The sequence below is a fragment of the Cryptotermes secundus genome, unplaced genomic scaffold, assembly GCF_002891405.2.
Source record: "Cryptotermes secundus unplaced genomic scaffold, Csec_1.0 scaffold674, whole genome shotgun sequence".
NCBI classification, from domain to species: Eukaryota; Metazoa; Arthropoda; class Insecta; order Blattodea; family Kalotermitidae; genus Cryptotermes; species Cryptotermes secundus.
In genome coordinates, this window is record NW_019718623.1 from 187152 (window position 1) to 212422 (window position 25271).

A 25271-nucleotide genomic window follows, 5' to 3' on the forward strand; every position below is an offset into this window, starting at 1 on the left:
GGGAATGTCCGCCGTTGGAAGCAGCTACCAAACAACGGCTGGTGAAGACTATAACAGACTGAGAAGATCTCGCATATCCTGTAGTGTAGCCCTGGCCATCTCATCCTCCTTGACTTGATCATTCTAATTATATTTGGCAGAGAGTACAAATTATGAAGCTGCACATTGTGCAATTTTTCTCCAAGCTCACGTGATTTCATCTCTCTTTGGCCCAAATATTTACATTGGCACCCTGTTCTCAAACACCCTCAGTCTGTGTTCCTCCCTTTATGTAAGAGACTAAGTTTCACACCCATATAGAATCACACCTCCTCGTTGGTGTCTCCACCTTATCGTGGTGAGGGGGTTTGAGTATGCCAAGGACCCTGAGAGCTATATCAGCAGTAGCGTAGCTACTGGCAGGGCCTCCCTTGCTGGACAGGTCAAAGGGTAGGCATCAGACGAAGAGAGACACCAAAAACTGATGCCGGAAGCAGCGTCATCAGCAGCGACTTGAAGCACAGAGCAAATGATGCTCGAAATGGTTCAAGTTCGTATAGCAACAGGCGTGACCAGAGTGGTTTGAACGGCTGTTGTACTGCGCTGTAGAAAGCAAATGGAAAAACTACCACATTATCACTTTTCCTGGATAGTTTATTTCCAAAAACAGTGGTACCATATATGTGAGAGATAGAGGGGCGGATAGAAGTGACCAGAAGACGAGGAAGAAGACGTAAGAAGATGCTGGATGACCTTGGGGACAGAAGAGGATATTTTTATTTGAAGGAGAAAGCTCTAGATCGCATTAAGTGGAGGAATTCTTTTGGAAGAGAGAGTGGACCTGTCGTCTGACAGATTACTGATGAATGAATGAATAGAATTACAGGCACAATTGTAGTTTTGTATATTCTAATTTTTATGTTTTTAGACAGCAGACGAGAAGAGAAAAAGGTTCTGGACTGAGTGGTAGCAAGCATTACCTGGATTCAGTTTACACTTAATACCCTCCTGAATAAAATTTCCATCTGTTATTGTCGTTCCCAAATATCTGAACTGTCTCACATTTTCAAAACACCTTTTTTTTCTGAGTTTCATAAAATAAACTACAAACAAATAAATGTATATATTTCTGTGATAACATTCCTATATCAGTAAGCATTAAGAGTGATATGGTATGAATTCTCTGCAATTAAAGAGAGCGTTGCTGTTCAGTGCAACTACGCGTAAAAGTAGATATTGCTGATAAGATCTAAAAGTTTGTGATGATGGTAAATTGTTACAATTAATATGTTGTTGGACATTATCCATCATCTTGTCTGTTCTTAAAATACCGTCCTGTTTCTTTTAAAAAACACAACGTTTCGGGAACTGGATTCTGTCCTTGTCTTCAGGTAAAACCTACTCAGTTGGGTCCAATAGACAGAGCTAGCCCCTATCTCCGGACAACTATGCCAGTTTCAGAAGGGGTTCATAAAACAAGCACAACACAAACCACCTGTGAGAGTTAAGAAATAGTGAAGCTATCACATATGAGGCCTTGCACCAGAGAAGTATCTAGAATGAAATCATTCCTGGAGAGAAGCAATACTTGTAGTACCAACACATGAAACAGATAGTTACCCATTCCAACGAATTTTGTGGTCTTCCTCTTATGCATCTTGGGCCAATTTAGATTTTTCCAGCAAACACTGTGTCATATTATATTTGTGCTCCTTAATGCGTACTTCTAGGGGTCTGCTAGTTTCACTGATGTAACATCTGCCGCAGTCGCAAGGGATGCTATACACACACTGCTTCCTTTTCTGGCCATTTCTAACGGGTCCAGTTTTCATTAATGTCCCCCGGAGTGTATGTTTCGTTTTGAAGATTGTTCTGAGCTGAAAACGGTTCCCGATGAGTTTGAATTTCTCGGCGATACCCTTGCCATACGGAATGACTACAGTGCCCCGGTACGTTCTGTCTGAAGAGGGACGATTTCTTGTCGATGGCTTCAATACAGGGTCTACGAATTCTTTAGGATATTCACTGAGCATCAGGTCCTGTCTTGTGTTTCTGATTTCTTTACTAAAATCCTTCTGGTTTTGATATATGACCTTCGCTCTGTTGACCAAACTATGAACAACTCCCCTTTTTACGTGACGTGGGTGATTGGACTTGAAGTGAAGATAACGACCAGTATGAGTAGGCTTTCGGTACAAATTGGTGGTCAGTTTTGGAACCCGTTTCATAACCAAAACGTCCAAGAATGGAAGTGTATTATTAACTTCAACTTCCATAGTGAATTTGATGGTAGGCCTGATGTCGTTAATATGTTGAAGAAATCCCTGTAGCTTTTTTCGGTCCATATGGCCATATCACAAACGTGTCGTCGACATATCTCAGCCATTTAGCAGGCTTGTATTCAGCTGTGTCTATTGCTATTTCTTCAAAATATTCCATGAAATTATTACTGACCACCGGAGTTAGTGAGTTTCCCATTGCTATACCTTCCTTTTGCTGGTAGAACGTATTTTCAAACTGGAAGTATGTGATTTTTAAGCAGATGTCCAGTAGTTCCATCACGTCTTCAACTTGTGAAGGTGAGCGTTCTGGGAAGGAAGGATCCGTTCTGAGTCTATTTCTTGTGATTTGTAAGACCTCTTCCACTGGTACGTTGGTGAACACACTAACAACGTCAAAACTTTCAAGGCAGTCTTCTTTTTGCAGGTTGATATCCTGTATTGATTTTATAAAATGTTCTTTACGAAGGAACCTGTGTTTCCAGATAGAGGGCTGAGGATCTTATGGAGGAATTCAGCTAATGCATAGCAAGGACGATCAATAGAACTAATTATTGGTCTGTGTGGGATACCAGGCTTGGTATTTTGGGGAGTCCGTAGAGGTGAGGAGGTTTGCTGTGGTAGGGAGTCAGTTTACTCATCAGTGCTGTGGGAAGGACAGTTTTATCTTTAGTAAGGAGTGTCTGTATATTCCTCTCAATTTGGGCTGTAAGATCCTTGAGTAAAATTTCATATACTCTTGCATCTAGGAGGCTGGCTGTCTTCTCCTTGTAAGTAGATTCGTTCAACACCACCATGCAGTTTCCCTTGTCAGCTTGTAGAATTCGTACATGCCTATTATTTTTTAAAGATTTCAACGCCATGGATTCCCTCCTCGTCGTGTTAGATGAAAAAGGTTTTGCTTTCGCTAACATACACCGGATCCACCAACAGAACTCCATACCCAAGGCGGGGGGAAATTTGGACTTAGCAGATTCTGCCGCACATGCCATGTCAAGGTTAGACATTCTGTTATTTATTGCGAAATTCAGCCCTTTCTTGAGAATTGATTCTTCAGATTCTGTAAGAACATGGTCGGATAAATTTATGACAAATTTCTCGGACCTCTGAATGGTTTCCGGGGTCCTGGTGGTCTGATGGTGATTTTTTAGAGCTGAGAATTTTTGAATCTGGATCTCCTTCAGCTTCAGAAAATGTTTGTATGAGCTTTCCACTGCAGCCAGGATGCAGAGTTGGTCTGAATGATTAGTTGATTTCCGGAAAAATGATTTCAGGTCGTTGATTTGTTTGTTGAGTGCGGCTTTCTTAAACCGGTGGAACTGGATCCTATCCCTTAGTAGGGCCTTGCTGGCTCGTAAAGTTATCTTGAAAGAGCGATGACTGTGGTATGGGGCTTTCAAGACGGGAACAGAATCCAGTCCCCGAAACGTTGTGTTTTTTAAAAGAAACAGAACTGTTTTTTAAGAACAGACAAAATGATGGATAATGTCCAACAACATATTAATTGTAGATATTGCTGGTTGTTCTTTTTTTGTTCACAGTAGAATTTTCTTTTATGTTCCTTAAAACCAATTGTTGCAAAAGGGAAAGTTGTTCCTGTGCTTAACTAATGAAGCACTGTTTCATGAAGGCATATGGGGAGTGGATGTATAGAGGCACATTTTCTTGACCTCGGCACTAGTTGGTGAGTGGCCAGCTTCACTCCCCGGCAGCTTTACCTCCGGGGAAATAGGCCCCTGTACACAATGGATAGGAGGCTGGATGAGCCCCAGAGCCAGTCTGGTCGACGTAAGGACATAAAATACTTGACCCTAACGAGACTCGAACTCCGACCCCTCGGTCGTCCATTCCGTAGCCAGTCGTTATTGCTACTATGCTGTCCCGGCTCCACCAATTTCTGTAGAAGCACAGAAAGCTTAAGAAGCAGACCTGTAGGTTACTTGTGAAAGATTTTCATAGATTTTGTCTCCCCCTTCCCTTTTCCTCCTCTTCATCAACCAGACTTCACGTTTGAAATATTAGCCTCTCTACTTCCTTGTCAGAAGATCCCAAGTTCGGATGTTGATCAACAGGACGCCTCTTCTCGCTTAAGTCTTTTATGCCTTTCCTCTGCCTTACAAATCCATTGATCACAAAACAAGTTAACTGTGAATGTATCCGGTAGAATACCTACATTGCACTGCTTGTTACAGGACGGATGGCGCGGTCCGGGGCGGCGTTACTCTTGTTGTTGCTGCTGCTGTACTGTTGTGGGGCGATCGAAGTATACCAGGACACAACTGACAGTGAGTACAGCCTGCAGAGTTCGCACAATTCTGTAAGAAGTTCCGGGAACAAGCGCTCTTCTAACAGTTCCACTCGAAGAGGCAGGACAACACCAATTATAATTTAAATAACTACAATTTTAATGTTTGAACTCAAGACCATCTAATCACGACATCCACATGACTTATTTCAGTTTGCACGGCAAGTTTCGACACCAAAGTCATAAGTACAAAGCAATCAAATAACTTAGTTTAGTATAATATTGTCATGTATAGGGGGTTTACGGGCACTTCGGTTACAATGTCTCTGAATTACAATTAATACAGCGATATCTCTGATTTACACAATTTACGGTTCACCGTTACACACACTAATATTATCAGCTTCATCTAGTCGTCTCCTAGCTTTGGATCTCAACACAGAAAGTAGCACTTCAAATCACTATTAAGTCTTCTTGTCATTTCTTGTTCAATCACCATGGAACCTCAGAACTCAACTAAAACTCTTTTTAGCTGCAAGCGAACTTGTGTTAAAAAAAACCGCGGCACGGACAACGTAGAAAACACAGTTCTATTGTTGCGTAGCATAGACCACACAGAAAACACAAGTCACGTGATAGCTAAACACTACTGGGGTGTGACGTCATTATGCCTTCTCGGAAGTGTGTTTACCGAGCCGCTGCCTATTAGAGGGATGTATAACCCTTTATTCCATTGTTGCGTGCATTACTTAGAAACGGCTGTTTCGGTGCCTCAGTCATTCTTGCATGGAGTAAATACGCCACAATATTTAACTTTTCTGCGTTTAATTTCAATACTTCTAAAATAATAAAATATTTTACATTTGTATCAGTACTTTAGCACGTAATAAATGATACTTCATAAAATTATTTTGAGGCAATTGTCTTTAAAAATTAGTCGCTCCTTCTATATAAAAAGTAATGAAACAATGTGATAACATTCTCAAATTACGCAGTTTGCAGTTACCATAGCAGCGAATTGTTGAGCACCATCACGGTGCATGGACGTAAGTTATGGAAGAGTTAATGAATGATCAAGGAGTCTCTTGTTTCAATGCATCTCTTCTGTTCTTTGATTACTAATAATATTTTGTTGTGAATATCTGAAGTGTAATATACCATGTGAATCAGATCTACGATTGATTAATTGTGCGTATTATTCATGTGAGATATCTTTAAACGTCACACTCGACGTTCTTGCAGTAACATGTAGGATTGGTAACGAATACAGGAGAAAGCAGGAGAAATTAATGGTACGATAACTTACGTGGCAAATGAGATTTCTCTCTAAACTCCCAATATTTGTTATGCTAGTATTATTATACATTCGTAGTAAAATATCTTCACCCGTTGCTTTATTCTTGTATGAGGATTTCCAAAGTTTCCATTTGATGTTATTTTAGAAATACGAGTACGTGTACTTTAGTTGTGCACAAGAAAAGTCAATCTTATTCTGACGAAGTTTGTTTTCTTATGTGCATTTAGGCCGCGCCATAGCTCAAGCTGTTAGTCGTTGGCTTTCCACCGCGGCGGCCCGGGTTCGATCCCGGGTCTGGTCAAGTGGGATTTGTGGTGGACAAAGTGGCGCCGGGATAGGTTTTCTCCGAGTACTTCGGTTTCCCCTGCCAATCATCATTCCACCAATTGCTCCACAATCACCCTCACGTATCATCTGGTTCTGGTACAATAGGCCAGAAGTGGCCGCAGTACAAGGGACTTAGTCCCACCCCACTAGCAATAATAACAATAAAAAATATATGCGCATAACCTACTTTAGCTACCTGACAGACGTGCATGTGTGGCCCTTTTTACCGGTTTTAAGAGTGAAATATTTCATTCTAATTTAAATATATAATCTATTGAATTTACTGTATAACTTAGTTTCCTGAACACTTTCTACTGTATAAAGACATTTTAAAAATTGTGCAGGGTTACATTCTAACTCTGTGGTTTACAGAAGTTCTGGAGGAGCTGATAGTCGCTCAGCTTGTCAAGAGATCTCCTGCTGATAGTTTTCTTCATGATTTTCCATAGTAGCTCCAGTTACTTTGTGAAGCCGGAATAGTATAACGAAGGGCTACGGGCTAGAAGACCGAGGGATCGGAGTTCGAGTCCTGGTAGGGTCAAGAATTATCTCTTCTGTACGTCGTCCAGACCGGCTCTGAGGCCCACCCAGCCTCCTATACAATGGGCATATTCCCTGGGGGGTAAAACGGCCTGGGTGTGAAGCTGACACTCACCTCTAACTAGTGCCGAAGTCAAGAATCTTCATGGCGTAGTGCTTAATTAGTTAAACATAGAGACAATTTTACCTCCAGTTACTTTCATGAACGTCTTAAAATCAGACACCATTGCTTCCATCGAAGTTCGTTTCACTTCGTCTTTCACACGAACCCTGTGCCATTAGTACGAGTAGCATACATCTTTATATGAAGCACTTTGCGTCACTTCATGCGGCTGTAGAGAACATGTCCGTGACCATCAAACTATTAAGTGTGCTTTTAGATGTTATCTTCAGCAACATTACCGAGTTCAACCTCCGGAGCACCTGATCCCTCAACTACGAAATTTGTCCCTCATTTGTTACGCTTCCATATAACAAACTGGAAACTCTTTTGTGACGTCACTCGAGACGGGAACAGCCACCATAAAATGGACCAGTTAGTGACCTTATCTCAGAGTGATAAGTGTAAGTGCATTTAATGTTGTGTGATCGTCTCTTTGTCCATCCCAAAAATGTGTATCAAATCAGAATTTCAAATATGTAATTATATTGTGAGAACAGAGGTCCTCAAGGCCATGATGTAATGCCAAGTATGCCGAAGTTTAGGAGTTACGTACTCCCGCCATCTTCAGGAGAGAGGAGTAAAGTGAGCAGGCAAAGAAGCAAGTAGCAAGTTTGCTGGTTGCTTGTTAGCTTACTCTGCTTTGTGTACTTTTCGGCCCTGAAGAGGAGTGAATGCGCTCCTTCCAGACGTCGATGAATTTCTACCAGACTCGCAGTGTCCTTTCTCAAACGTCAGCATTCTCCATTAGTTCATTATTGTTTATCGAAATCAAATTTACTCTTTTCACAACTCTCTCCTCTCTGTCTTTCTCTTTCTCTTTCTCTGTGTATTTGTGTATATATTGTAACGTGTAGGGTGACTAAAGAAGGGATTCGGGTTGGTAATTGGATTTATTAACAACCCTTGGCCGCGCCATAGCTCAAGCGGTTAGTCGCTGGCTTCCCACCGCGACGACCCGGGTTCCATCCCGGGTCTGGTCAAGTGGGATTTGTGGTGGACAAAGTGGCGCTGGGGCAGGTTTTATCCGAGTACTTCGGTTTCCCCTGCCAATCTTCATTCCACCAATTGCTCCACAATCACTCTCACCTGTCATCTGGGGCTGGTACAATAGGCCAGAAGTGGCCGCAGTACAACGGACTTAGTCCCACCCCACTAGCAATAAAAAGAAATATTAACAACCTACAGGTCTAACTACAAATAATTATTACACTATTACTGATTTTCACACTTTCAAGTCCAACGTCGCACACTTACTAGGATTCTCAGTTTCCACAAGTTGTCTCCTAGCAACGGATCTCAAAACAGAAATTGGTAATTCAGATCACAATGAAAACTTCTTTCAGTCTTTAATCACGCTGGAACCTCGGAACTAAAAGTTCTTCTGGACTCATTCCTCCAGCTTACGACTGACTCGTAACTCGTAACTGCGCTGAACGAATTTTGTCACTTACTTATATAGCTGAGGAACGGACATGGCCAGCCAGTCTACTGGCGCGTCGGTCGGATCTACAGAAAACACAGCTTCTTCTATTGTTAAGAGTTGGACCGTGTTTACAGAGCACTTGCATGGCAACTTATTGATCGAAACCATTACAATATATACAATATGATTCTGAATTACTGTCGGGGGTTCCCGTGGACTGGATACAACAAAATAGCACTGCTAATGGAATATGAAAATGAACTCAAAAAGGTTTTATTTTGGCAACCCTTTATTGATTCTATGAATAATAAAACTTTTGGAGTACTCTTTCATATTCCTTCAGCAGTTTTATTTTATTACTTCCGGTTTGAAAACTGGAAGCCACGGAAACCCCGACAATAATTTAGAAACATCCTGTGTATTCATTTTAATTCAGTTCTTTTTTTATTTGCATGCTTACTCATGAGCCAAACGTCTATATATATATATATATATATATATATATATATATATATATATATATATATATGGGATAGTCGGTATGACAACTACGCTAGATCTTCACATCTAATGAATCAGAATTTTATTCCTGGGAGACTCAAGAGTTTTCTCTTCTCCATAGCGTTCAGACCGGATATTGGAATTAGTCAGCCTCCAATTCAATGAGTTCCGTGGGTTCTTTCCCTTGGATTAAAATAAAACTTGTTACGAGGATGGCAAAGAACGTATTTTTACGAATTTATTTTAGAACTTATATTTTCCTCAGGATGCTTGAAGTATATTCACCTGTGTCTATAATACTGAAATATTTGGTCGGACAGGCAGACATTGGACTGGCGGACGAACAAATATTACAACCGTTATATGTGTGTTTTTCCTTTACTTTTATCAGAAGATTTACTGCAAGCGTAAGACCCAATCAGTTCAGGCGTCAAATTATAGAACAAATTTATCTTAATCGATGTTTGATTTCCGGTACCAGCAGGTACTTTTTTCTCCTCCACGAAGTCCAGACCAGTTCTTGGGAATCCATATAATATTCTGGAGTATAAGTTCTGGTGCTAATTTTCTGAAGGTAATGCCTGCTGTTCGTGTGTACAGGTCGCAAGCTGTTTGGCGGATACCGGATCGTGCCGAAGCCGTGCCGGCCCGAGAGCGACACCCTTTCGGCGGAGCTCGGGATCTGCATGTTCAACTACGAATGTTCAGCACGAGAGGGTGAGGTAGTGGGGTCCTGCATGGACGGCTTTCTCTTTGGCGCGTGTTGTCGCCTGCCTCCAGGACACACTTTCCAGCTGCCAGACTCCGACCTTTTATCCGATAACACAGCCACATTCCCTCCCGATAATCCCAACTCCATCGTTGCAACCAGCAAGCGGCCTAGTTACATGGAGTCTTCCTCCATCAGCGAACTTCTAAACAACCCTCAGCTCCACGTGTCGGCCCACCCTGATGCCGACACCGTCTTAATCACAGGTCCTGATCGTCCTATGGCAGTTGCAACTCAACAGAGTTCAGAAACAACGCTTCGACCAGAGCTAAGTACGTTCAGTTATGTGCAAAGCAACAGCGTGGATGAAGAGCCGTCAACACCGAAGTATCACCTGGAGGAGAAAAGCACGATGTCGGTGACACCTACGTACTACTCGACGGCCAGTAAATGGGCTTCATCGTTCAGGCCACGGCCCACCCCATCACACGAGTACAATGAGGGTCTGGTGCTCGTCCCTACCATCACCAAGCGTCCTGACTCAGGACCGAACCCAGAGTCCATCAACCACATTATATCGATGCTCAATGATACAAGCGGTGGCTTGGTCGATCCTGGCCCAGAGCCCGAACCAGAGATCGTCTCTCTGGACAGCTCATCGCCCGCGGGCTTGTCCACGTGGGTGGCTGTGAATGGCAAGCCCTCTCCATCAACGTCGTGGAAACCGGATACAATTTACAGCAAGACTCCGTCATCGTACACCACTTTACGGCCTGGCTTTTCATCTAGCAGTACAAGCTCACATCATGTAGTGGGGCCATCATATGATGTAATCACAACCCAGCAAGGTACCTCCAGACCCGCCCCTACCGTTATTGTGCTCGGCCCGCTCTCTACTGACATCACCACAACTACTTCCTCCTCCAAGCGGCCTACCATCATCACAACAAGCAATAAGATCAGCACTACGGCTCCTACTTTGGTAACAAAGAGGCCATCTACAGCAAAACCGTCCACAGGGTTCTTTATAACCAAGAGGCCCTCCAGCACAACTTCAACCATCATCACTAAACGACCCAGCTCTACACAATCCACTAACCGACCCACAACACAACACAGTGACCGTCCCACAGCACAATTTACTTTTAGGCCCACCTTGAGCGTGGCCCATTTCACAAATCAGCCCAGTACTGTACCAACATACTTCACACATCAGCTCGGCTCGGGAACATCTTCTTTCACAATTCGACCCACCGCAGGCAGCACACAGGTCACCAGTAGGCCTGGCATCGATACAGTATATGTGACTAATTATCCAGGACTGACAAATCGACCAACATCAGGTACTACTTTAGTCAGCAATCGGCCATGGGTAACAACCCCTATTGACTATCCAGAAACCACCTTAGGACTAGACCAGCTGGCCAACTTCCCTCCTGTAAGAAACCCGTCTTTCAACATGACTCAACATGAGCGTCCCCCAGTGGTGCTTCCTCCTAATCCTGAAGACCTCTTCAATGTGGATGATATTCCCACTCCATTATTTGTGGAGGATGACAAGCTGGATAACAAGCTGCAGACTTTTGTTGACAAGATCGTGCTCTCTCTTGATGGTAACTTCCAGGACTTAGAGGAAGTGCTGTATAGTGGAAAAAACGTGACAACCACCCGTGTTACCACAACAAGGAGGCCATCTACCTCCAAAAGGCCAGTCCAGGCCACACCAACACGTAAACCCACAGTCTCAGTTTCAACCCCTACTCGTAGGCCTAGCACTTCTCAGGCAACGCAAACTCAGACTCTAAGGCCTCAACCAACACGACCGTCCCAGACGACAAGACCAAGGCCTTCATCAAATACTCGACCATCCAGTGTGAGACCCTTACAAACAACCAGACCCAGCATAAGGCCCACACAAACTTCTAGACCAACTCTACACTCCACCAGACCTTCACAGACACCACGACCAAGGCCGACAAGCATAAAGCCCACACAAAGTTCAAAACCGTCTTCACAGCGACCTTCAACATTGAAGCCGAGTTCACAGAGGCCATCACGCCCGTCCACCACATACCGACCTGCAAGCACTGTGAAAGTAACAACCAAAAGAAGTACAACAACAAGCTCAACAACACAGCTCTTGCAGCAAGAGGATGAGACTGTCCCTTCCAAGACAACTACAACAGAGGAGTCCACTACTTTGCTGGACTATACACTGACAACAGCTGTTGATAATGATGATGAACTTACCACAACCCCTAGTCCTGTTGACTACAAGCATGGTGAGTGAATGAAAGGGGACAATACTGCGTGTCCATTAAGAACCTACATGCCACAAGTTTTGCTTCTAGAACTACTTTTCGAATTCTAGCTCAGTGACTGCAAACACTGAAATAGTTGTATCCATAATTTAGTGAAACCCACAAGACCTTTGAAGCAAAGACGTGGGGTTGGAATGTATGTATTTTTGTGTTCTGTCAAGAATGCAATTCAGAATATGTGTTTAATGTTCCTTTAGACATGAGGTGTAGATTTTCAAGATGACACTCAATAATTCTTATAATTTCAACATTAATGGTTAAACTTTCAGTTTTAAAACAGAATGCGAAACTTAATACTAACCATGTAGTTGAACTGGTAATCTCATGGCACAAGACCGCTTTATGTTAATCGGTTCCTTGGTTTAATAAATACATCACTGCAGTGATACAGTGTACTCTATGTTCAGTAGGCATGGATAAAATAAAATGGTAAACTTTCACCTCTCCCTAAATATCACACCATGAAGGTGTTTAAGTAGGAGAGCAGTCAAAGCTTTAAAAAGTAAAAAAGTAAAGGTATCCCTGTAAAAGGCCTTGGAGGCCCATAGGGTTGTGAGATGTTGAGGTTCCCACATTTTCTAGACAATCGGCTCAAAGATGGCGGCAAGGTTGTCAGCCTGACATGCCAGCCGCCCTTTACTCCCAAGAATATTCCTAGTACTCATTTCTGTTAGAGGCTGAGTCGACCCCAGGAACATAGTGCGACTGGAAGGATTAGGTCAATTGAAAAAAATCCAATGATCTCATCAGGATTTGAACCCGCAACCTTCCGGCTTGTAGCATAGTGCCGCAACCAACTACACTACTCGTGCTCCGCAGTCAGAACTTTACATATATTTATGCAGCCCTCTTTAATGCTAATGTCTTATTGCAGGATTTGATACGGTGTTCACTGTTTTCTAATATCCCTTCTGTTTCAGAGTGTGGGGTGAGGCCTCTCATGCAGAAGAGCGGGCGCATTGTGGGTGGAAAGGGTGCTACATTTGGGGAATGGCCATGGCAGGTACTAGTGCGGGAGTCCACATGGCTTGGGCTGTTCACCAAGAACAAGTGTGGTGGTGTGCTTATTACCTCTCGCTATGTTATCACGGCCGCACACTGTCAGCCAGGGTAAGTTCATTGTCTTCACAGGAAGTAAGATGTTAACAAAATCTCTGGTTTCTACATTAATAAACACTCATTTTATTATTGCCTGTTCTCAGAGAAATGAAGCTTCTTTTTTTTTTTGGCCTATTTCTTTTGAGAGACTTGTCTGTCACCCAATTCCATGTCTGGATATAAACCTCTGATAAGACAAACTGTATGAAACCCGCCATTCAAGTGAATGCATTTTGCCTCCCTTTGTGGTTTTCTTAATGATATTAGGATAAAAATCTTGCATCACTGAGCATGTATTATTATTATTATTATTATTATAGGACTAATAACTTCAATCATCTCCTGGATGTTGCTACCATTTTCCACAACATGCAGTGTAGAAATCATTCTTTAAAATATATACTTTTATTCGCTCCTTCCATTTCATCCTTTTATTTTCTATTTAGGGTAACTATTTGATACATAGTTTTAAAATTCTACCAGACCATTTTCATGTGTCTGTGTATAATTTAAGTAAAATTGCAAGTATTCAAAAATTAACATATGTTCGCAGTTCATTACATGAGACCCACATGATATACAAATAACCATTTTCCTATGTTTAGATCTCAAATTTTAAATAATTATTAATTTACTAATTAGTCTTTTATTGTAATACAACACATTTCTGTTAACTGATATCTAAAATACGTGAGATCAGGAAAGATTTCACCAAACAATAATTTTGCTATTTATATTAATAGTTATGAAACATGATATCTGATTTTGAAGGAAGAGTTAAAATTGTTATTTTCATGTTGTGGTCTTTTAGGCTATGATACTACGTAGTCTTGTAGTACCTATCATTATTTAGGGGGGGACACTGCCACCAGTTTCAGGATAGAAGTCAGTGATGATGGTGGCAGTTCATTCACTGAAACATTTGTACTAACACAAGAAATACATGGTATCATAAAGCAGAAGACGGTAATATGAACCTACACCACCATGAAAACCTCAAATCTTATATAAAATTACAAACATTTCAGAAGGAAATGTTGAGAATTTTCGATCATAGAGGGATAAAATAAATTGGGAATTTGCAGTATTACATAGCAAGAAAAAATATGATTTATGCAGGTCTCTTAGTGCTCTTAGGATAGTGAAATCATACAGGTAACTATGGGCTTGAAAAGGAAGCTGAGATATGGAGGTTAAGAAGTGTATACAGGATTACAGAAAATGGTGAAAAGTAGGACCAAGTGAGAAATGTATATATTTTTTTTAATTTTTTGGATGGGTTGAGTCTGAATCCGCTTGGTATGTCGGCCACTGATTGGCATATTGTACCAGCCTCAGATGATTAGATGAGGGTGAGTGTGGGACATTTGGTAGAATGTGAATTGTTTGGGGAAATCGAAGTATTCGGAAAAAACCTGCCCCAGTGCCAATTTGTCAACCACAAATCCCACATGACCTGACTTGTGGTTGAACCTGGGCTGTCTGAGTGGTAAGCTGGCAACTAACCACCTGAGCTGTGACATGGTTGATCCACAGACTGGTGGATAAAGAGTGTGGGCATCAAAGGGTACAGAACTTGCTAAGAATCTTATCAGGTGATAGGGTTTGGTAATATTGGTATTGAATCTTTGTGTTCTACTAACATAGGGTTAGTTAAACTACTATGATGATTAATCAATATATCAACTAATTGCTCATAAGTAGTTAAATTATGAAATAATCAAATCATTCTGGAACTATGATCTTCACTGTTAAATTTAACTTAAAAGTGTTGAAATGGGACTCTGCCTGACTCACTTCTTCCCTTGTTCAGATTTCTAGCGAATCTAGTGGCAGTGTTTGGTGAGTTTGACATCAGTGGGGAGCTTGAATCACGTCGCTCTGTCACGAAGAACATACGACGTGTCATAGTCCACCGACAATATGACGCAGCCACATTTGCAAATGACCTGGCACTTCTAGAACTAGAATCACCTGTGGCATTTGATGAACATATTGTGCCCATATGTATGCCACGAGATAAGGAGGATTTCACTGGCAGGATGGCAACAGTCACTGGCTGGGGCCGACTCAAATATGGTGGGCATGATTCAACTCAATTGTCATGGTTGAATAGAAAATCAAATCTTAAAAACATCCTTACAACCTACCTCAGATTCTGGTAATGGCATTTCCAGCACGCCATGGTTCATACAGGCATGATCCAGTCTGCTGGAGTTAGGAAGTATATTTTCTACTTATTGCAATAATGTTTGTGAGAACACTGTTATGACTTGGGTTTTCTATACTTGTGTACTGGCATTGTGAAACTTGGTCTCTAAAATTAAGATAGGAACACAGACTAAGTGTGCTTGAGAACAGAGCGCTGAGAATATTTCGGCCAAAGAGGGAAGAAGTTATAGGGTGTTAGAGAAAACTGCATAATAAGGAGCTTAATAAATTATTCTCTTCACCAAGTATAATTAGAGTGATTAAGTCAAGGAGAGTAAGAAGGGCAGGGCATGTAGCATGCATGGGGATTTTGATGGGAAAGCCAGAAGGAAAGAGACCACCAGGAAGACCGACTTAGATGGGAGGATAACATTAAGTTGGATCTTAGAGAAATAGGATGGGGTATGGAATGGATTGATCTGGCTCAGGGTAGGGACCAGTGGAGGGCTCTTGTGAAGACAGTAATGAACTTTCGGGTTACATAAATATTTGGAAATTCTTGAGCACCTGCGCAACTGATGGCTTCTGAAGAAAGACTCCATTCCATGGAGTTAGTTAGTTAGTTAGTTAGTTAGTTAGTGTACGGGAATTACTTCCATATCAGATGAAATGCTTCCAAATATAACAACACCATGATGAAGTCCCACTGGAATTAGATGGTGGTATTTCCTCTGTACCAGATAAAACTCTTGTAATTATACTAACATAACTTAATTCCCTGGAATTAGGTAGTAGTATTGCCTCCATATCAGATATAATGGTTATGAGTATGCTACTTGAACATTATACGTGTATTCCGTGTTCTGTGCATTGACATTGAACGATTCAATATATACAATTGTAGTTTCGTGTGGTTTGTCTATTGGAGTACTGACGACAATCCCACATTGGTGACCCCGACGTGATTGGAAGCGCGTGTGGTGAACATCAAGTAAAGACGCCTACGTTGGATCATCACGGCCCAGCATAGACGCAGCATACTCTTCGCAAGCAGCAACATCACTTCTCGCAAGGGGGGGAGTGATGTGGGAACATCCCACATTATCACGCATTTCTGCAACGCTCGCTCTTCACATCACTTTTCACCATCACGCGCGCTAANCGCCCCACACTTGGTTTCCACAGTTAGGTATACGCATTGTGCTACGTGCCAGATGTAAGGGCTGTAATACATGATTTAGTCCATAGAATTTTGTTTGTTTACATACGAGTACATTTGAATTTCACATTAAAATTTACATGTAAAGGTTGTTGCTTTGCAAATTGTATTACCATGACTCTGAATATTGGCCAAGGCAATATTTTCCAAAACATGTGGAGATCAGTCTCTTAACCTTAGACAGATTTTGAAGGATTTTTTGTGAGATAAATAGGGAATGGAGAATATTCCATAAATACAACATGGTGCCAATACTCAAAACGCCATGTAGGCCTAAATAAAATATACTTAAAATAATGGACAAAGGCTGACATGTAATTAGTATTTGAATCGACCACTGCTGCACAGATTCAAAGAATAAAAATACATGTGTTTGTGACCTAACTCCGAACTAAAATTCTCATTTTCCAACACATTCATTTGGTACCACCACACAGTGGAAAAGTAAATGTAGATGCCAGGTAACTGACCAGTTGTTTCACATTCTATACAAACACTGCCTTAATGGAAGCTTATGTTACTCGTACTTTTACTACCATACGACAATTAAAGACTAAAGGCCTTGTACCCTAAGTTCCCAACTTACAAGGTTAATTCATTTTGAAAGTTTCTGTGTAAGTCATACACCAGTGTTTATAATGCCATATTTTTTTACATATACATTATTTTCATTGTACAGCTAAAGTTAAACATTATGTACAAAAAAGGTCATTGTAACATATATTATAAAGTATTATAAAAATAAACTCTATGTCTGGTACTAACAATCATATAAGTTAAAGTACCTCAATTGTTTAAACAGAATGAAATGTACTTTTGTATCCCTGTATCTATAGATTTGTGATACTCAAGTCCATGTAAGTTGAGAACTCACTATACCGTACTATTCATTGATCATAAAATAACTATTGTGATCATGTTTAATGGAAATTGAAACAGTTTTTATACAAATAAACAAACAGTTTTTACACATTCACAAGTTATTCTCTAAACGCAAAGTGATGTACAAAATATACCACACATCTGCTCAAGTAAAATTGCACCATGATATTAGTGTTATTCCTAGCTCAGCAGTTTGCATAACCATCACACTGGTACTTTTGATAACAGTGAATTGAATATAAGCAAGATAGATATTCAGATTTCCACAAAGATTGATCCATTGATAGACTTAGGATGCAGGAATTGTGCTTCTTCTGAACTGTACAAATGAGTTTTGTTTCAGGAGGTGGAGTGCCAAACCTACTGCAAGAGGTGCAGGTGCCTGTGATAGAGAACAGTGTGTGCCAAGAAATGTTCCACACTGCAGGACATTCCAAGGTTATCCTCAACAGTTTCCTCTGTGCAGGCTATGCCAATGGGCAGAAGGACTCCTGTGAGGTGCAAATCATTGCTTTTAGACTCTCTTGACTAAGGATGTTCCTGATATATGAAATACAGCAGTGTATCTTAGACATAGTTTCCTGATACATATAATGTGCCAGATGTAAAAAATATAATTTTCTTACATCCAAGGTGTGTTAGCATGTTGTTGGCAATTCCTGGCTCATTTAGTTATATTCTCCCCATTAACCTACTTATCCAAGGCCGCGCCATACCTCAAGTGGTTAGTCGCTGGCTTTCCACCGCAGCAGCCCGGGTTCGATCCCGGGTCTGGTCAAGTGGGATTTGTGGTGGAAAAAGTGGCGCTGGGGCAGGTTTTCTCTGAGTACTTCGGTTTCCCCTGCCCATCTTCATTCCACCAATTGCTCCACAATCACCCTCACCTATCATCTGGGGCTGGTACAATAGGCCAGAAGTGGCCACAGTACAAGAGACTTAGTCCCACCCCACTAGCAATAAAAAAAACCCTACTTACCTAGTATTTTGTGAATCTGCATAATCTTTCTGAGCATGTTCGATTAAGTTCGGATAATAGCTTTATCTAAGAATCTGATGAAACTAAGACAGTCCAAGTCTAATCAAACCAAACCTTGTAAATTTAAAAGAAAGAGCTGTATGGGATCACAGGCCACCATGGAAAATAATGTAACAAAGGGGACCTGAAACATATGCTGTACTTCTACTGAATTCTTTAATTCATGAGGTTTCAGCTGTGTTCCTAACTTACTGCATTTTGGTAACAAAATAAATTTTAATCTAGAGTCTGACTGTGAGCTCTTGACAAATCCTCTAGACATGTTTATTATGCATTTTTTTGGCATGTAATTGACTCTTGTAACACACTAGCATGCTTTTGACAACTATAATATGTTAGTACAAACACTTTCATTCTTGATTCTCATAACATATAAGCACAAATCTAAGGCATGTTTTCTTACAGGGTGACAGTGGTGGCCCTCTGATGTTGCAGAGAGAAGATGGCCACTGGGTGCTGGTCGGGACTGTGTCACATGGAATTAAGTGTGCTGCCCCATATTTGCCTGGTGTTTATATGCGCACCACTTTCTATAAACCCTGGTTGCATGCTATTACTGGTGTAAAATGAATTGAGATCTGGATAATAGGACTACTTACATGCAGAACAAAATTAAATCTCAAAACATGGGATTATTGATCTTAAGTGATGTTATGATTGAATTATTTTCACACATCTCAGTATTTACTTCCAAGTAGTACTGTATCCATTTTTGGTGAACATGATTTCTTTGAAATTACATTTTGCATTATCAAATTATATAATGCTGACTGGATATATCTGCTTCAAATTGTTGTGGTAGATTATGTCTTCCTGGATTGCAACTTTCTAATTTTGTCAGTTTCAGTGTAATGATGCCACTTATTCTTCTTAATCTTTACTATCAAGTGCTTTTGTGTAACTGCAGTGATTTTGATGTATATAAACAATACCTTATTACTTAATTCAAGAAAGATTTGTGTACTCGTATATCAGGCAAGCTTTTATGGTTTATCTAGCCACAGCACCAATATTTTTTCCCCATATTGAAAGTGAAATCTGCTTTAATTTGACAAAGCACCAGAATTTTCTGTTACTTGTTTTTGACAGCAAACAAAAGGTTTGAACATTCACACATTTTCAAATTCTCATACTGGAAGGTAGATTCTAGTTTGCCTTCTGCATAGATATAACTTTGTTTTGTCTGTCTTCTAAAAGCAACATGCCACTGGTCATATTTATATTTTCAAATATGCCAATACACTTGTTGTCTGTCTTCATAGATTTGAACTTCAAATTCTGCAGCTTTCTGAGAAGGGATACATTCTTTCTGCAGATGATTGTAAGAAGCTTACTGAAATAAATGCCTTTTGATGTAGCTGAAGGGAGCTGGATTAGTTACAGAATTCTGCAAGACCTGTCTAGGGACTGAATAGCTATTAAAAATTTGTCCTGATTTAAGTAAGGTTGAAATTTGACTACCACGTTTGTAGAGACAACTGTTCAGTTTTCAAGAAATATTTTGTCATTAAATATGCAAATGAGTACAAAACCATTAGGAAGCTATAATGATCATCTCAATTATAGAAGGTAGCATGTACATTTGTTTGATAAAACACTGAATCAATCGAGTTAGTTATGACCTGCCATGATTACAAGGAAATGATTCTCTTGAAACTGCCATGAATCCTTCCATCTTAAAGCTGAATCAGTGCCGGATCAATAGAATGACAGTAGATGGATTGAAAACATTTCCAGAAAAACTGGTTCACTGGTAAATGCTTCTACATACTTCTGATGTAATATTCATTATCTTCTGTTTTCTAAGTTATGTGCTTGAAAGACCACATCTATCCCAGCTTTATTATTGCTCATTTTTTTACCCATCAAGGTTTGTATTGCATCCAGACAAAAGCTGATACACATATGCTCGCTGTATACAATTTTAATTGCCTCCTTGTTGGTACTGGGCTATTTCACTTCTTGCAAATAGTGAATTTATTTATAAACATCTAATGTTACTTGTACTGCATTACTGTGATTTTGAAATGTTTCCAATATTGTGGCAATCAGAACCTAGCTGAATGCTGTATCATTGTAATTAAATGTTTTAAATGATTACTCTGCACCTATTTGTTAAAGAAAATGAAAATGCCAAACTTGTTGGTCTATTAACAAATTAATTCATTTATTATGCTCAGATCAATACAGGATCTATGAAATGCATTGCTACATGACTGTTTGTTATGATTTTAACCTCATTTGTGACAATTTTATGTGATATTAGTAGATTCTAAAGTGTTCTGTTGATGGTGTATAACACTCAGAATTACTGGGTTTTTGGACTTTGTCCAACATCTGGTATTCTAAATACTAGATTGAGGTTAGCTGTTTCTAAGGGACCCAACAGAGTAGGTGTCTCCCCACTCACCTAAGGAATGAATCAGATTTATTTTCTGAAACGTTCTGTTCTCTAATATTTAGAATACCTGATGACAGTCAAAGTCTAAAATCATATTAATTCTTAGTTTATGTGTCATTGTTTCCAAACATTTGGTACATACTTAAAATTATTTTTAAAACAAAAGAAATTAAGAAATTGCAAAGGGAACATCCTTAACCTCAGTTTCTAAGTGTGATGTCATGCTCTATTTTAAATTTAATTTAGGTATGTCATATGCTTGATTGAATTCTCTCAGCATATTTGCCTCTTATAATCACAATTTGAAATAGAATCTCATAGAATGTTTGCACTTTATGTTAATTTGGGTCTGTTCTGATCTATCCTACAAAAGATTAATTAATTCCATCCAGTGTGACTGATGAAATTTTTTTCTTTTTAATCTTTTACCCTTTACATGTTTCAGTCCTATAGACCATATTCAGAAGGATATCAATACAATTAGATACCACTATTAGAATATGTTTTGTGAACATTAATGTATGCATACAATGTCATCAAAATACAAAGTAAAAAAAAAAAAGTAAAGCTATCCCTGTAACAGGCCATGAAGGCCAATAGGGTTGTGAGATGTTGAGGGTCCCACATTATCTAGACAATCAGCTGAAAGATGGCAGTAAGGTTGTCAGCCTTATGCACCGGCCGCCCTTTACTCCCCAGGAAAATTATTTAATTAATTCCTGGTACTCATTTCTGCTAGAGGCTGAGTCAACCCCAGGGCCATAGTGCAGCTGGAAGGATTAGGTCAAATGAAAAAAAATCCAGTGACCTTATCAGGACTTGAACCCGCGACCCTCCGGCCTGTAGCATGGTGCCTCAAGCAGCTACACTACCGCATGCCCCAGTACAAAGTACAAATCTACTGTTTTAACAACTACAGAGGCTTGTACCAATGTGTTAAAATATTTATTACAGTTAGTATGTTTAAAAAAGTTTTTTTTGTTAAACTTTTTAAAACAAATTGGTTCATGTCCCTTGTATTTCCTCTCCCTGAAGGTTTCTATGTTGATAGCCTTCTGAAGATGGTCTATAGGACCAAAAAATGTAAAGAATAAAAGATTAAAAAGAAAAAACATCAGTCACTCCGGACGGAATTAATTAACCTATTATAATATTGTTAGTGTGACGGACCTGAATGAAATAACTCAAACTGATCTATCCTGTTTCTCACCTTCACTGGGATAGAAAACAGAACACAATACTGTGTTCATTCTGCAATATTCATATTCATGAATTTCTATTTTGATTTGATCACTGCAAGAAAGCAATTTGCCTCTATGAAATTTTATGTGTGCTATAATGGTCAAGTGGATTAGTTTTTATTTTTTTCCAGTTGCATTCTACCTCTGAATTCTTTATGCTTGCTCTTCCATTTACAAGTGGCTGTTTCTGTCATCGTGTTGATTTCAGTTACAACTGACTTTGACAGATGTGTGCAGTAGCTTAGGTCCTGAACTTTATCTCAGGTTCCAAATTCTGATATAAGGCTTCCTTGTGGTCTCTTCATGAAGTGATCTTATTGTGGGTTTCCATGAACATTGTTAGTCTCTTTATGGCAAGTGTTTGTATGCAGTACCTGATACATTCTATAGAACACTGCAAGTATTAATGTGATGAAGTGGTTTTGGTGGTGTCACCTACAGATCTGAGGCTACTGCTACTAAGAAAAGGCTATTTATGAACCATGACAATTCTTGAGCTGTGTGGATGGAGCCATGACTTCTGGTGTTAATTTATTTTATTTATTGTAAGGATCTAAATACGATCAAAATATATTTATTTAAATTAAATAAAGCATAACCTGTAATCATGTTTTCATTTCCCCTTCTTCGCTCATATACAGTTATGTAGGACAAGGAAGATTGTAGTTTTCTAAGAAAGATTTTGGATAATCTGTATATTTCCTTGTTTTTACATCTTCCCAAAATTCATGTAAAAATTAAAAATGTGAAAGAATTGACTTCAGTATGGACTGACTGGAGCCATTACAGAAATGTCCATTGCTGTGGAATAATGAATACATATGAGTGAAGAGGACAAAAATATGTTATTTTCTTAGATTCTTCTCTACCTCCTATTTCTCTCTCTGCATCATCTTCTTCCCCTTTTCTTTTTTCCTTTCCACCATCCTCTTCCTTTTTTGACTTCCCCTACTAAATATTGTTCTTTTTCTTTGTATTCGAGAGATCCCAGTCTTGATCCTTAACCCAGAGACTGGATATTTGGAGGGATTTTGTGTGTTTCCTCTCTCCAGGCACATACTGTGGTTGTGTACATAAAATATTTTATCACATCTTATTTCCATGCATTTTTCAATGCACCTTTCACTGTCATCCTCTTTATTGAAGGTTTATAACCAATGTCTGGAATTACAGATTGCTAAGTTGAGGATGAATAACCTAATTGGAAAAAAACATGATACAAACTGGATATAAATAAATATTTTGCCAAAGCAACTGGACTGTACCTGGAAAATGCAGCAGAAGGCCAATTAGTTATTAAGAATATTTTAGTGGAGCATCATGTAGTGTTGTAATATATTTGTCAGCAGTTCTGTCAAAACAACAAACATACATTAATAACTAATTGTATATTCATTTAACTAAAGTTTTGGCTGCAGTGGCTATCTTCAGGTATTTCACTACATTTTCTATCTGCCTACTGTTGAATCTGTACATTGGCCGATGTTTACATAATGATTACTGTAAATTTGTTTTAGCCTAGATCATGTTGTAAAATGGGATGAAATGCAGATGTAGGATGTGAAAAGCAATTAGTTGCTGCAACGATATAGATCAAATGAATATGAAAGGTAAGTATTGGGTATGCAACAGCAATATATTAATTGTACAATGTAAAGATTGCAGTGGTTAAATGTTGTAGATTGAGAGTGACACAGAATTGCATTGGTATACTACATGTCATGGTTTTGCGTGCGTGCGCGCGCATGTGTGTGTGTGTGTGTGTGTGTGCGTGTGCGTGTGCGTGTGCATGTGCGCATGCGCGCATGTGTGAGTACATGAGATTTTTATGTGTCTAATTTTGTACCTAGTATGCTACAAATATTGTCTCTGTGGAGATTTGTGTGAAACTGATTGTGTGGCTGTTGGTACACATTCTGTCTCTGCAGATTTCACCAGTCATGGTGAGATATGGTATGGGAGTAAGGTGTGATGTATACTGAAACTTTAGCAAACTATCTGGGTTCTACATATAATACCTTCTTTTGGTAAAATTTGCATAACATCTGTTTGAAGCAAACAAAAGGCCTTCATGTTCTTATGAAGAATGTTAAATGCCATGTTGTTTCATTTGTGTTATAGGTATATTTTAATATTTTTTGTGTAGTACTCAGAGACAGTGTTGTTCCTACCAATTTTCTAAGGAGAACAAAATGAAAAATATCCAAACAACCCTACCACCACTTCTAATACTGGCCTTGGGACCTTGAAAGGGTTTCATGGTGTTTGGTGACATCCTGACTGTCTTATCACATTAAAATTTTGAGAAATCTGTTCAGACTTCTGTCAGTAAGCTAGATAATTTTCAGAAAACTTGTTTCTCTTGTAGGTTCCCATGTGAAAGAATTTTCCTTGAAGAAAGAAATGAAAACCTTTAAAATTGCAGGCTTCATAAACGTAAGCAGTAAATAAAGAAACTAGAATGTTGTATTTTAGCGTCCTGTTGCACTGATTTTCATCCACGATATGTATGCAGTGGCCTGTTACTTCACGACATGTTTCAGCCACATAGTGCCATCATCAGGTGTTTTAATTATGCTAAGCTATTGCATTGCTTGCCATTATATGTTTTTGTAAAATTATTTAAAAAGTGTTTAAAAATTACATATTCGTCAACTATAATAAATTTTTATACACTAAAACTTGTTAAGATTATTCATCTTATGTGTCTTAATTAAAACTCGCATATGGTTCTTCCACTATGGGGGTCGTTTTTCTTGTATTCTGTGTAAACCGTTTCTTGTGATGTGTGCTCCCTTTTTGGCTGCGAGTGTTGATGGCACTATGTTGCCGAAACATGTCGTGAAGTAACAGGTGAAATTGAGTGCACTACAAGACTGCATACATATCATGGAAGAAACTAGAACCTTAATTTTCATATGTATATTTGTAACGATTTGCTCTCCCAGAATGTTTTGTGACAATTTCATACTGGCAAATATTTCTGATATTTAGATGGAATAATATAGATAATTTTAAGACAACAGTATGTAACTGATATTGTCACATTCATATTATTCAAAAGGGTAAAATTAATTTCTAAAACCCTCTCATTGGTTACTCATAAGATTTTAGATTGTTTCAGGCAAGTAGTTAGAAATTTTCCTTATTAAATATCATAATGCTAAAATTTTTAACAATTATAAATTAAAAAATTTCACAAATATGAGCATTGAATTCACTGCTCATCTGTGCTTCAACATTGTTTCCATTACAAATAATATATTCAAAAAAGTGCTGTCTAAATACTGCATTTCATAAGTTAACATTAAGAGATTAAAAAGACAGCTCTTTATCATCAGATATTCAAATTCAAATATATTGCAGATTACTCTCTTCTTTGAAGTGATAATGCATTATCTGGTAGATAGTTACTGATATTTCAGGGGAACAAACACTTTTATCCCAAGGAAGGAGGCA

The 25271-nt window shown here is 39.3% G+C and overlaps 1 protein-coding gene across 1 annotated transcript in view; it reads left to right on the forward strand.

The window, feature by feature from the left end:
• LOC111862381 (serine protease filzig) overlaps positions 1 to 20375 on the forward strand; it is a 64116-nt gene extending 43741 nt beyond the window's left edge. The window contains exons 2-7 of the mRNA XM_023847716.2: positions 4451 to 4543; positions 9355 to 11745; positions 12705 to 12894; positions 14696 to 14961; positions 17478 to 17632; positions 18576 to 20375. Coding sequence (XP_023703484.1) covers positions 4456 to 4543; positions 9355 to 11745; positions 12705 to 12894; positions 14696 to 14961; positions 17478 to 17632; positions 18576 to 18740 — 3255 coding nt within the window. The 5' untranslated portion in view covers positions 4451 to 4455 and the 3' untranslated portion in view covers positions 18741 to 20375. The remainder of the gene's footprint in view (positions 1 to 4450; positions 4544 to 9354; positions 11746 to 12704; positions 12895 to 14695; positions 14962 to 17477; positions 17633 to 18575) is intronic.
• Positions 20376 to 25271: the final 4896 nt, after the last annotated feature.